The sequence below is a fragment of the Scomber japonicus genome, chromosome 20 (genome assembly GCF_027409825.1).
Source record: "Scomber japonicus isolate fScoJap1 chromosome 20, fScoJap1.pri, whole genome shotgun sequence".
NCBI classification, from domain to species: Eukaryota; Metazoa; Chordata; class Actinopteri; order Scombriformes; family Scombridae; genus Scomber; species Scomber japonicus.
The window spans coordinates 17,703,320-17,716,124 of record NC_070597.1 but is presented as its reverse complement, the minus strand read 5'-3'; the positions used below and the strand labels follow the sequence as shown (position 1 = coordinate 17,716,124).

The window sequence follows — 12,805 nt, the reverse complement described above, 5'->3', positions numbered from 1 at the left end:
TGTAAGTGTACGTCTGTAATATGGCTTGAAACAGACACATTGACGCACACCTGGGTTACACTATTAATCATTTAAGCTCATGGACAGAATATCATAAAACATGCCAGAGTGAAAATTTCATCAAACTTTTCTTGTCCGACCCTGCAGTCAGCTGATGCTCCTAACGCAGCTAGGCCTGACATCATCTGAACAATATGACCACGGGCAAGCCAGCAAGTATGAGTCTGATTCCTAATTGTCAGTAATACTGATAATGTATTATTTAACTTTGAAAGCTAAGTTAACAAAACAGGTTATATCATCACTACTAAATACTTAATATATTTTGAGCTATATCCAAAGAAGTCTGCAGTTTGTTCAAGACTGAATGTTAAGTTATTTTTAAACTTAATATATTCAGCTTTTTTTGCCTTAGTCAGTATAAGAGGGCTACTCCTTAAAATTAGTTGAGTATGTTGGTTTGAAGAGATTAAGTTCAAGCATCAAGGCTTCTGTGCATTTCCCATTTGTAAAAGCAGCACCTGTTGAGGAACCGTCACCTCTCTCAACTTCTTGTGTTATCTACTGAAAAACTTCTTAATGGGTAAGAAATATGAGGCAAACCTACAACAGCCTGACTAATTTCCCTAAAATATAAAGCATGCATCAGTTTTGGATAGTGAAACTGTTCGTATCATCTTAATATAGAAATTTCATTTTCAATCAACTAGTTAAATGACATATTCATATCAATTGACAGTTTTAGTATTCAAATATAAGACCAACTCTGTGTCTTAGCTGTTTAATGATTTGCAAATAACATGCTGTTGAAATGAATGTCTATTTGTATTTTGACACGTTATACTCCAACTTGTATCTTTACAGGACCACATTTATACTGAAAAAATAAGTGTTTATTACACATTTTTACACAGAATAATAAATAAAATCTACAAATAATACAACTTGATCTCATTACAGGACACACCATACTGACTGCATTCCTGAGCTGCAACAGAAGCTGACACTCTTCAGCTGGAATAAGAACTTGTGTTAAAAAAACATAACAATGAAAAATGGCGTTTTCCTGTATGACGGAGCAATCTTGCACCATTGAGTGCTTACAACAACTCAGCCCACGAGATCAGCTTGTGACTGCACTCTAGTTTTCTGTCCCTGGTAACTTGAACTCTTGGCTAGGATCAAGGATATCGAGCATCAGGTCTCGTCATGTGACTGTAAGTAAATTGGCTTGGCCTGCTTCCTCAGGCGCTGCTGTGCTCGCAGCTTCCTGCCTTTCTGAGTTGCCAGTCCCAGTGGAGGAAGGTAGGTCTGCGGGAACATGCAGAGAAACAAATATCGAATTAAAATTTTTTTAAATGCCAGAGTAATGTACAAATAACCCAAGATTGTCTGATGTCTGACAGTTATGACTTACAGCCCGTGGATATGGGTTCCTGTAATGCAGACCTGCGAGAAAACAATGGTGTCAACATCATATGAAATTAGAGGCCAGATTACAAAACATTGCTCTTGCAAAGCCAAAAACTGCCTATCCTGGAGTCTTACATGGCCTACACATCTCCCTCAGTATCTCAGTATATGAATGATTCAAAGGCAGGATCTTAACTGACTATCCCTGTGATAAAATAGTAGCAGTTTAATCTAAAAGTGGAACGTGAGAGAGCAGAATATGGGTGGAAAATTAACAAAACAATTTTACACCTACAATTGAACTAACCTCATCCTTATCTGTACCTGTTATTATAACAGGTTTCTATTTAACTTTTCTGATAACTGCACAAACCCTACTAATGCTTAAAGTTCTGTTTTTTCCACAGTCAAAAAACTTTTTGTGTGTCGAAACACTGAAACCATTAGATTGACATTTTTTTAATCATGCTGACCCACAGTTAAACTTGCTCAGTTACTTCTCTGTGACATTTTGGCCTGACACAACAAATACTGTATCACACTGTTATGCAAGACTAACAACAAGTCTGCTAGATATTACACCATGAGGGGTCACCAAAAATCACATCTGCTACAGCTGTCAGACAGTTACACAAAGATCAGCACTGCAGCAAGCATGTTATGTGACGGGTATTTCATTGAAGTAAATCCTACCACATCACTTGGGATGTTCACCAAACATTGTATGTTTAAACAAGACAAAAACCAAACCAAACCAAAATTTAAAAAAGATACATCACCTAAATGCTATAGAGTATCCAGGTCTAAATGAAGATATTGATTTTAGTTGCTTCTTATAAATGTTTTGGATGGGAATGCGAGCACCTGATTACCCGTGGATATACATCTACAACTAGAGCTACCAGCCACTTGTTCTTTAGCAAAAAAAAAATAGTGTATCTAATAACAGAGAGTGTGGTCTTCCCTTGAGCAGGTAGAGTTAAGACCAGAATTACATAAGGAAAACTTGTTGTATCTCCACTCTTACCTATTTCTATCCTTGCTTCACATTCTTCTATGCACTTCTTTATTGATCCTGGATCTGCCAACTAATAAGAATCCATTGAAAGAAATGATTGAGTCAACAAAACATTACTGCTGTTCCATTTATGAACATATGAGCATTGTTGTTCATACTTGCTGGTTCTGTCTGAACAGAGAGCGGGCCTCCTGAATGATGTATTTTCTCTCAGTCTCTGTGTCATTTGCAACTCCGCTCTGTGCCTGCCAGGTTCGGGCGATGCGAAACACCCGCATGTACAGCGACAACACCGTCCTGCGAGTGGAGGCCGTCATCAGTGCTTAGATCTGAGAAAACAGCAGGTACCTGCACAGTGAGAGAAATTGAGCCATAAGAAGAGAACACACTTTGCTAATGCTTTGATTTTGTCTGCTCACTTCCTACTGAAAAGGCTGAGAGCATTATGATGATGTTCACACCCGAGCTTTCTCATGTTGCAAACACCCGGCCTGCCCTGGGTTGAACCTCAGTGCCAGAATCAAACTGTAGGTTTCTAGTTTAAGACCAATGAGCTGACATTATCTCATCTTATGAGCAGTGACAAGAAGACGTCATGCCATGCGATCTGAAAGATGATCAGGATGTATGCGTCTTTTAAGGAAGGGAAAATAGGTAAAAACATCAATGTGCCATTATGTTTTGTTGGCGTCCTTACATGTTGTAAAAAAAAAAGCTTTATTAAATTAAAATCTATTTTCAAAAACCTTATTATCAATCAAAAAAACAACCAGTACTTTGTTTGAATAATACCGCAGTTTTCCAGGTGTCTCAGTTACTTTGTGACAATTTTATGCATCATGTGAGCAAACAAAACTAAATAAAGTGTTAAAACTGGGTTTTGACATATGGCCAAAGAATGAGCCAACATTGCAAACCTCCCTACGTGAAAGTTGGATTTTAGTGGTGCAAATTCCTTAACAAATCTCCAATTAAATCAATCAAATCACCAAATCCAATTGACGTGCAGTAGGTCTGGGGCAGTAGCCATTGTATCAACACTAGATGTCACTCAAACCCACACAGTGCTGTTTTGCAACCTAGAGTAGCTGTCAATGACTTGAGTGAAAGGTATCAGTCACATACTTCTGCCTCCAGTGCACATACACTGAGAATGGACTTGAGTGAAGTAGGAGATCTTGTGTCCAGCAGTCAAACCTCTGACATCGAAGATATTTGCATATTCAGATTCTTCAATAAGTAACAGAAATGAGTAGGTGCCATTTTAGGGATTTTAAAGAGGTAATTATAAGTATACATTTTAAATAGAAAACCCATATCAGACACACATCATTGTTCCAAGCAAAGTATCTGACTATCATAATAATAACATCATATGTATGTGTTGTGTAGTAGTTAGATAATACTATCACCATGAAGCTAACGTTAGCTGTCATTGAGCCTCCTCCTCAAAGCCCAAACTGAGCAACTTTTGGTTAAATAAAGGATTACACGTGGCGACACCTTGTCATTCACATATAATGACTTACACTTGCATCATGTTTTACTGTTAAAACATTACAAAACGTAATTTACCTTCTGTGACAGAGCGCTCCGCCTGTAGCCTGCGAGGACAGCACAAACACACGTGTCGCATGATAATGACGTCTCCTCTCAAACTGGGAATAAACGATAAGAGAAATTAAATTCACAAATAAACGCGTGGTCCTAATTTCACACAGTGACATGAAGTTAGTATTATTTTAATACATTTAAAAAAAACGTTTTTATGAGCAACACTTCTAGAGCTCATTCATTTTAAGCCATCCGCTGTGTTGCAAACTGATTTTGACACATTTTCCAGTATTTAATATTATTTTGTATTAAATGTCACGTAATTCAATATAACTGTGTTTTATCTTTATTTTTTTTTTAAATCTGGGTATACTTTCGTATTTGCCATCAGATGAGTGAGTTAAAATGAAAAGATGCAGATCAGCTGTTGGTTGTCTGCAGGGAGGAAGTGATGCAGGAAAATAATGTAGCTGCTCTCAGTGACTAAAAGGGGGAAGCACAAAGAAATTGGCTGCTGTAAGTCCGAGGTGGTGTTTTAACTCGCTCCGACCAGAAGATAGGACTCAAAATGGACTCAAAGGCACAAACGGGAAGCTAGCTTTAAAGTTGTTTTCTTTGTAAAAAAGCGGAGGAGGATCGATATCGATGTGGAAGTTTATTTTATTGTCAGCTGCCTGCTAGTTAGCTAGCAACGCGACGAGTTTGTTTCAGTTCATTTCTCATCCTATACGCCGCCTACTAACTAGTTAATTTGTACTGCCATTCCCCTGAAGTGATGTCCATCCAGTTCCACTTAATAGAAATGTCCAAAGAGGTAAGTTTCTCTGCGAAGGTGAACAGTATTTGGTAGGAAGACCTAGCTTAGCCGATAGCTAACTTTTAAAGAACCGAGCTGATGCTAGCTAGCTATGGCGACGTCGTCAGGGCCAGGCAGGTTGGATGTGTTTTAAACGGCCCGGTGTCAATCGATAAAACAGTTTTAAAACTAATACAATCTGGGTTAGTAGATGGTCAAACCCCGCCAGCCATAGATGGATATAAAAAACAATGTTTGCACGAGTTTTTGATGTGCTATGCGTGTGTAAGCTCACTTGATCCTGGGGTAAAATAACATTAATGCTGATTTAACACAAGTAATAAGTCACATATTTAACTTTTACTTAAGTTGTGCATCGTATTGGACCCCAATTCTGTTATCTCTGACAGTTAAGGGCTAAACAATTTACTCCTCAAACATTTAACTGCTGCTAATACAAGTAAGTGCAGTAACTGTCAGTGTTTACATAGCATTTCATTGTTACAATTTTGCTTACTGCCTTAATTTTGTGTGCCTGTATATAACTGTGACTATTATTACATTATATTATATATTTTATTAACACCAACCCGAGTTTCATTGAGTGTAACATACACTCACTGGCCACTTCATTAGGTACAGTTCAGCTCTTTTGAAGTTTTTGTTGATATTGTCAAAAAAGTGATAATTGTACTTAATGTTTGTCACTGAGGTTGTACTAATTACTGGGGCGCATTATATATGGAACACCCTTCAATATAATGCACCTTAGTACACCACCAATCACCCACCATGACCTCAATAATAAATATAAAGTGGAATTATCACTTTCCTGACAATGTCAACAAAAGCTGAAAATGTATAAACTTCATAAAAGTATTTAAAGCGGAGCTATTGTATTGGATTGGATTACATTGCACAGGTTTGTCTAATAATAAAGAGGCCAGTGAGTGTACATTGACAATAAAACATATGTATATGTTAGTGTTGGATTGATTGATAATGGTAATTATCAGTTTTTGAGTATTTAAATTAAGAAGTCCTAATAAACAACAAACAGGCCTCCAGATGTTGACCAGTTAAGGGTTACATGAGGCTGTCCAGGAGGGCCCAGGAGAGATTTGCCTCTACATGCCCAGAGCAATGATCAAGTAATGACTAACTACAGTGAGACCAATAGTTGTGGCTCTGCAAGATTCAGTGAAGACAATATGAAGTGAGCAAGCTGGTTTCCGAAGTTGTTAATGTGACACCTGAGCTCAGAAGTTGTTATTCAGGACAAACTGTGTTGAGTCATGATACTGATTCGTAACCCCTGAACTAGATGAGTTAATGCCATGCACACACATATATTTTTAAAGCTATATAACTCATCTTCTTTATAGTTATAAATCATTGTTTTAATAATCCTGCAATATTTTTTTTGCTCACATTACATTCATATTGACAAAAATAGTCCTGCAGGGTTGGGAATGATGATGAGCTATCACTTTCTGCTTATGATGACAAGATAATGTGTCTTTCAGCATTGCGGATGTCAAGGTCACAATGATGGAGCAGAATAGAAAGACACTCTGATCTGTGGCCAATGCCGTCTGAGGGACTGTCTGTAAGTAACTAGCTACTTTATCACTTGACAAATGCTTGATTTTATAGATTTGTGTGTGTAGATGTGACACTAGAATCAAATATGTGGTCATGAAATCAGGTTATTTTGAATAATTTGGTTGGTAGAAGAGAGAGGTTATTCTTTTACACATGCTGCTTTAGTTTGATCACTCTAAAATTAGTGTTTACATACATGTGTCTGAATGTATTTATCTGCCTATTGTGCGTTCAGTATGTCAAGTTTTCCCTTGCAAGTAATTAAGATTTTGAGAAGGTGTGAATTTCTACAGCAGTGTTACTTCCATGGATGAGATTATTATACACATCATACACAAGGCCAAGTAAACATGTTTTTCTTAACCTGAAAGAGGTAACTGCTGTATATTGAGTTGTCACATTAAAGTGCACGTACACTGTAAGAGAGCACAGAAAAAGTTGAAGCCTTTTATATCAGCCAAAGCAGCTCTGTTGCTCCATGGTTAATATTTGAGTGCCTTTTTTTCCCATCAATTGCCATTACTGTACATGCTGCCTATTGTATAACCTGGTAAAACTCCCTCTTTCTGTGTAGGGATTGTCTGATACTGTGTTTTCAATGCTGATAACTCTGACCCTGCCTATCTAGCTAAACACACACTATTGTACACAAGACCTTTATGCGGATATATTATTATATAACATCAACCGTGTCCATGTAAAGTGAAATAAAACACACCATAGCTAGAGTTATAGGAATTTAATTATGTTTGACTTGCTGCTGAGCATTTGACAGTGCCAAGGAAAACCTACTGAAGGGCATATTAAGGTTGTGTAGTGCAAAACAAAATAGGTACGTTTCAATGGATACCAGTGATGTGTTATATTTTGATACGGTTTCTATGGTAATCCAAACTGTAAGTATTGCACTGTATGTATACATATCAACTGTTTCTGATCTTTTTAGGGTTTTTAAGTCTGGACCTGGATCGTGGCATTTTTGGCACAGGTGGCTAAACTTCTTTACCTTCATTGTTCAGCCATTTCTAGTTTTTACTTTATTTTATTAATAGATACAGAACATTTTTTTAAAAATTATTCTCCACCTTAGGCCTGAGGGTATGTTGAGACGTCTCGCCAGACCAGAGCAGAGGCGTCTAGGTGGTTCAGACGGGGACTGAAGGCGAGGAGAAAAGACAGACAAGGGACCAGGGAGGAAGACATGGGCCAGTGTGTCACCAAGTGCAAAAATCCGACATCCTCACTCGGCAGTAAGAGTGGAGACAAGGACAGCGGTTCCAAGTCCCACCACAAGAAAGGTAGCAGCACAGGCGGTGGTGGAGGCCACAAAGAGGAGCCCAGTGCCCCATGTAGCAAAGCCACCAGCGAGCTGTCAAATGGCACCAAGGCCATGGAGGTTACAGTGGAGACACCCGTCATCCCTGCAGTGATGGGGGAACTACGCAAGGAGGAGAGTCTGGATGGAGACGGGCTGTCATTGTTGCACATCGAGGAGCTATTCACTTGCTACAAGGATGAACAGGAAGATGCCATCTTGGAGGAAGGCATGGAGAAGTTTTGCAATGACCTGTGTGTGGACCCGGCAGAGTTTCGTGTGCTTGTTCTTGCCTGGAAGTTTCAAGCAGCCACCATGTGCAAGTTTACAAGGTAAGATAGCTTTTTGGGGAATGGGGTGCGTTGTTGTTATCATGTGTATTTAACAAGGGTTAAGGGGTGCACAGTAATTGACTATATGTGAGAACCACAAGTTTTTATACAGATACAAATATCTCATGATCTCACTGATACATGAACATGACTTTAGCTTCCAAAAAGAGTTCACCTCAGTAGACCTGATGTAGATTATTAAAAGATGCTGGTTAATTAGTGCCTGCTCTGCTTTAATTACCAAACACTGTTTTCAAAGTTATTTTAAACATTAATTTTTGTATTATTTTTGCCATGTTGCCACAGCTCGACACCATTCATAAAACAGGTTTACTTAGTAATGTCGATACCTCTGCCCACTAAACCCTAGAATCCCCACAAATCTCTGACATGTAGCAATGATTCAAAGTAAAAAATCCTGTAAACCTGCTTTATGGAATGGCTCCTTACCTAAAGTGAAAGCTTAATAGGGCTTCCTTTTTTGGTAATTGTTGTGACACACCAATAACCAAATATATCAGATCTTCTGTTTATTGTAACCCATTCACTGCATGCACATCAGCTGCAAAAACACTTCATTGGCCTACATAAAAACAGTGAAAACTATGTACACAATACAAAGCTTTGCAAGCAAGACATTGCACGTGGAGCCATTTGCAGTTTAAAAAAAAAAAAAGTCTCTCAGCATCACATTTCTGTGTCATCTTGCAGGTGCATCTCACCTCTGACGTGTTGCTGAAAACTGTACAAATCAGCATGCCACAAAGTTCCACACTGACACTGTGTGACACCATGAACACTGTGTAGACTTTACATTTCAATTTGGGCCATGTAAGGCAACCTCCCTCATATTTTAAGGATACCAATGACCCACTTCCACCATCAATGTGTAACCCAGCCCCTGTCCAGTGTAAAGTCAGTGAGGATAGCACCCCTATTTCCTTACCAGGCACTTGGTTCTAGGCTGCTGGTGATGGTGCAAGACAAAGTTAAAGGACTTAAATTGTGTCTGCTAATTTTTGCATTGAAGAGGAAAGTGTATTATATGATAATGATAAATGACACACACTTAGACACTTGAAGTTAACACACTTATAAAACCGAAAGTTCTGCCTGTCTGGGATAATTGTGTTATGGTTCTTCATATTGATAGTATGTTTTCATTATTTCCTCATAGTGCTAACCACAATATTGTACATTGCTAATAGCTACTTTGTTGTCTGTAACCAACACTTCTAGCCACATTATAAGATGGCAGCAACAGCCCCTTCCTGCACTGTTTGACCTTCTAGGCTGCTGTCTTTCACTGTGCAGTGGTCCATCCATCCCATCTCAAACACTCAGTTTCCAGCAGCTGAACGAAACATGCACGCATAGTTACCCTCTGTCAGGTAGGGGGCACACAGGAAATGGATCCTGCTCTGCGCTCCCACTCTGCATTTAGCGCCTGAGATGAATAGGGCTGCCTGCTGGCTGGGTCACTCGTCACTGATTTTTAACTCAGCACTTTTCTATCCAGAGGCTTTGGACAATACCACACCCTGGTTACGAACATGTTTCATTGTCAACCGATGCTTACAGAAGCTCTTTATATTACATTTGACTTTGAAAGCCTATATTGTTAGATGGGTGAAATAACAAAAGTATGTCAGCCTGGAGCGCCCTGGTAGCCAAATGGTTGATGGTGGTACTGTGCGTGTCATAGAACCATAACGTCCCTGGTTCGATTCCAGCGAGGAATCTTTGTTGCATGTCATATCCATCTCTCTCTCTCCCTTTATCTCCTGCCTGCCTCCTCACTGCCCACTGTCCAATAAAGGCAAAAATGCTCCCAAAAAATCTTAAACAGTATGTCTGTCTCAGGTGGGGCCCACAATGCTGGAATCAAAGTAACATTTGTCATTGAAACAATGAACAGTTTTCAATTTTTTTAAAACCATATTGGCTTTTACATTTGTACTGTATGTGACTCTTGTGGCCTGTTTGCATTAGATGACTGTAACAGCTTATATTGTAGCTCATGGCAAATGTATCCAATATACAGCTCTGTTGCTACCCATACAGCTTTGTTGACACACTTCTTTGCTTCTGGGCCTGGTTGTCTTGAATGAAATTGTCTGTATCATTCTGATGTTTGGTCCTGTGTACTTTGTGTCATCAGGAAGGAGTTTGTTGAAGGCTGCAAGGCCATCCAGGCGGACAGTCTCGAAGGCATCTGTTCACGTTTCTCCTTCATGCTGCTGGAGGCCCAGGGTGAGGAGAACTTCAAGGACCTCTACCGCTTTACCTTCCAGTTTGGCTTAGATGCTGAGGAGGGGCAGCGCTCGCTGCAACGCGAAATCGCCATCGCCCTGTGGCGCCTGGTTTTCACCCAGGACACACCTTCAATCCTGGAGCACTGGCTGGACTTCCTGTCGGAGAACCCCTCAGGTATTCGGGGCATCTCAAGGGACACGTGGAACATGTTCCTCAACTTCACCCAGGCTATCGGGCCTGACCTGAGCAACTACAGCGAGGATGAGGCCTGGCCCAGCCTCTTTGACACCTTTGTGGAGTGGGAGTTGGAACGCAGGAAAAGAGTGGAGGAACAGGCACTGACAGCAAAGGAGGAAGAGGGGAGGTGTACTGAGACAGAGTGTTCTCCCACTACAGACAGACTTGAAACAGAGGGAAGCCGCGGCTCACAGACGTGGGGGGGCCACTGACCAGGAAACAAGAAATATTTGTAAGAGAGGGAAGGATATGACCTATAAGTGAACTGTACATCTGTGAACCATTGGATGAATATTAGTATTACCATTACAGCTGTTAATTTCTCTCTCCTTTTCTGTTGGGGTGGGACTCCTGCTTTTGCAATGTTTTTTCGTTTTTGTTTTTTGTTTTTTGAAAGGGCTCTAAGAACTGTTATGTTTTAAGCACTTCTATTTAAGTTATTATTTTACTTTTCTTCCCCCCATCGTGTGTTTTAGTGATTGGACAAGCTGTCCATTTTAACCCACACCTACCTACCATAATTCAGCAGAGTTAACTCAGTAACGGCTTGGTTTAAAAACAGACAACAGAAAGCCATAACCTTTTCACATGAACACATATAGATAATTCATTTTGATCTGGTAACAATGCTGATATGTTTTGTACAAGGATATAGTTAATAATAATGAAGAAGGGAAATTAGGACAACCTGTCTACAAATAATTTCTTACTACCAAAAGATTTATCCTGGGGGTCAGGGTCAATGAAATTGTCGAGGTTTGACTTATCCTGTTAGATTGTATGCTTTTATCTTGCAGTGCTGTGAGGATGAATTGGTTGCACTTTTATTGCCTTCACAATTGTTGTTGCCTCCAATGACGCGGCAAACGGCAATGTATTACAATTCTTTCACAAGGGCATTTTGTCTTTTGAAAATAACACAAATGAAAATTGCATTTGTACCCCTAATTCGTCAAAGTTGCAATATTCGTTTAAAAAAAACTGAGTTGATTTCCATGGTAACAGACCCACCCTCTCTTCTGTGTTGAGTGTTTTTTGAGTGCTACTAGTGCGGCTTGTTTAAACATTCTGCTGTGCTCCCTTTGGACCTCTAGCATCTACCATTTTGATGTCCGACTATTTTCAAGAAGCGGTTAAGTGTATAAAACACAATGATGCTGGCTTTTCTAAAATGCCTCACTAATCTCATTTTGGGAAAATCTGTAACACACAAAATCAGCTAAAGCTAGGTCTTGGTCATTTCTGGATAAAGGATGCCTAAAACTGTGTTACATTCAGGACCATTACACTGGGCATCACACAAAGCTTAATATTGTTTACCTCCAGGCGTTTAAGAATTGTCACAGCCTTGAACTACTATACAAAAAAAAAATGTGTGTGCACTTCACAAATAATGTTGACTGGTGATGGTTGTTAATGGATTGCACACAAAAAACCTATGGCATGCTAGGTCGCTATACTTGCAACACTTTGCAGAGAGATTGATGTCAACCGCATAATTTCCATTTAAACCTTTTTCCAAACTGTAGATTGATCGTAAGTATAGCCTAGGATGTTTTGGGACGAGTGAATGAGTGTTAACTAGACATGATGGCTAATCAAGAGTCTGTGATATGGGTCCAGTGTGGTAAGAGGGTGACCATGATCTGATCTATTCGGTTTACATCTACAAATGGTTTTATTTCAGACCCCCCTTATCCTTTTTATATAAAATGTATTGATTTATAATAAATAAAAACAGTGTTGAACTTTTGACTGTTGACCATGGAAATCTGTGTGCTTTTTCTTGAGACCATCTCCTTATCTGTCCTGATGCTGTGCTCATACTATATGACATACTGACTCAAGTTTTGTGGATGTCTTAGGGATTAAGTGTGTCATATTAATTGAACAAAATCTCAATCAATAAATAAAAATCATACAAAGTGAATGAATATAAAACCACAAATTGACTTTGAAGGCAAATCTATACAAGAGTATAATATCTGATCACAATATTCTCACTTCTTTCACTTATTAGGATTTCATTTAGTGGTCACTCTTTCAAGCTTCACTGTTGACTTTCAATTCTGACAAAGCTCTCATGTTTGGTGGGTGGTACAAGACTGTGTCCCCATTGATCAATGGCTTGTGTAGGGACAGGACAATGCTTTGTGTCAGGACTGAAACTGAAAAAAACAGGAGAAGAATTGAAAAAAGACAATTCCCTTCAATTATTTATTCATCAGAATTATTTTATTAGGGTATTTTGTCATTTTCATATTGGTGTTTATTTTTCT

General features: G+C 39.2%; 2 protein-coding genes across 4 annotated transcripts; one reads left to right on the top strand and one right to left on the bottom strand.

Moving 5' to 3' along the window:
- Positions 1-850: 850 nt before the first annotated feature.
- lyrm1 (LYR motif containing 1) lies at positions 851-4,046 on the bottom strand. Of its 3 annotated transcripts, none has more exons than XM_053341536.1 (5): positions 4,007-4,046; positions 2,590-2,760; positions 2,441-2,501; positions 1,418-1,449; positions 851-1,311 (listed from the first exon to the last, which is right to left on the bottom strand). In XM_053341536.1, the coding sequence occupies exons 2-5, from the start codon at positions 2,746-2,748 to the stop codon at positions 1,198-1,200; spliced, it is 366 nt and encodes a 121-aa protein (XP_053197511.1). In that variant the 5' UTR covers positions 2,749-2,760; positions 4,007-4,046; the 3' UTR covers positions 851-1,197. The 3 variants fall into 3 exon arrangements, with proteins under 3 accessions (XP_053197511.1, XP_053197510.1, XP_053197512.1); XM_053341535.1 differs by having other exon boundaries at positions 2,590-2,779; positions 4,007-4,044; XM_053341537.1 differs by lacking the exon at positions 4,007-4,046 and having other exon boundaries at positions 851-1,278; positions 2,590-3,028.
- Positions 4,047-4,477: 431 nt separating this feature from the next.
- Positions 4,478-12,345, top strand: dcun1d3 (defective in cullin neddylation 1 domain containing 3). Its single transcript, XM_053341751.1, has 5 exons — positions 4,478-4,799; positions 6,308-6,390; positions 7,333-7,374; positions 7,477-8,033; positions 10,195-12,345. The coding sequence occupies exons 4-5, from the start codon at positions 7,588-7,590 to the stop codon at positions 10,736-10,738; spliced, it is 990 nt and encodes a 329-aa protein (XP_053197726.1). The 5' UTR covers positions 4,478-4,799; positions 6,308-6,390; positions 7,333-7,374; positions 7,477-7,587; the 3' UTR covers positions 10,739-12,345.
- The last annotated feature ends 460 nt before the right edge of the window (positions 12,346-12,805 follow it).

Bases quoted from the DNA above. Each gene is read 5' to 3' on its own strand.
- lyrm1 (XM_053341536.1), bottom strand. From the start codon at position 2,748: ATGACGGCCTCCACTCGCAGGACGGTGTTGTCGCTGTACATGCGGGTG. The intron at 2,502-2,589 runs GTATGAACAACA...GATTCTTATTAG, and splicing joins TGTTCAGACAGAACCAGCAA to TTGGCAGATCCAGGATCAAT. The intron at 1,312-1,417 runs GTAAGTCATAAC...ATGTTCCCGCAG, and splicing joins GGAACCCATATCCACGGGCT to ACCTACCTTCCTCCACTGGG.
- dcun1d3 (XM_053341751.1), top strand. From the start codon at position 7,588: ATGGGCCAGTGTGTCACCAAGTGCAAAAATCCGACATCCTCACTCGGC. The intron at 8,034-10,194 runs GTAAGATAGCTT...TTGTGTCATCAG, and splicing joins ACCATGTGCAAGTTTACAAG to GAAGGAGTTTGTTGAAGGCT.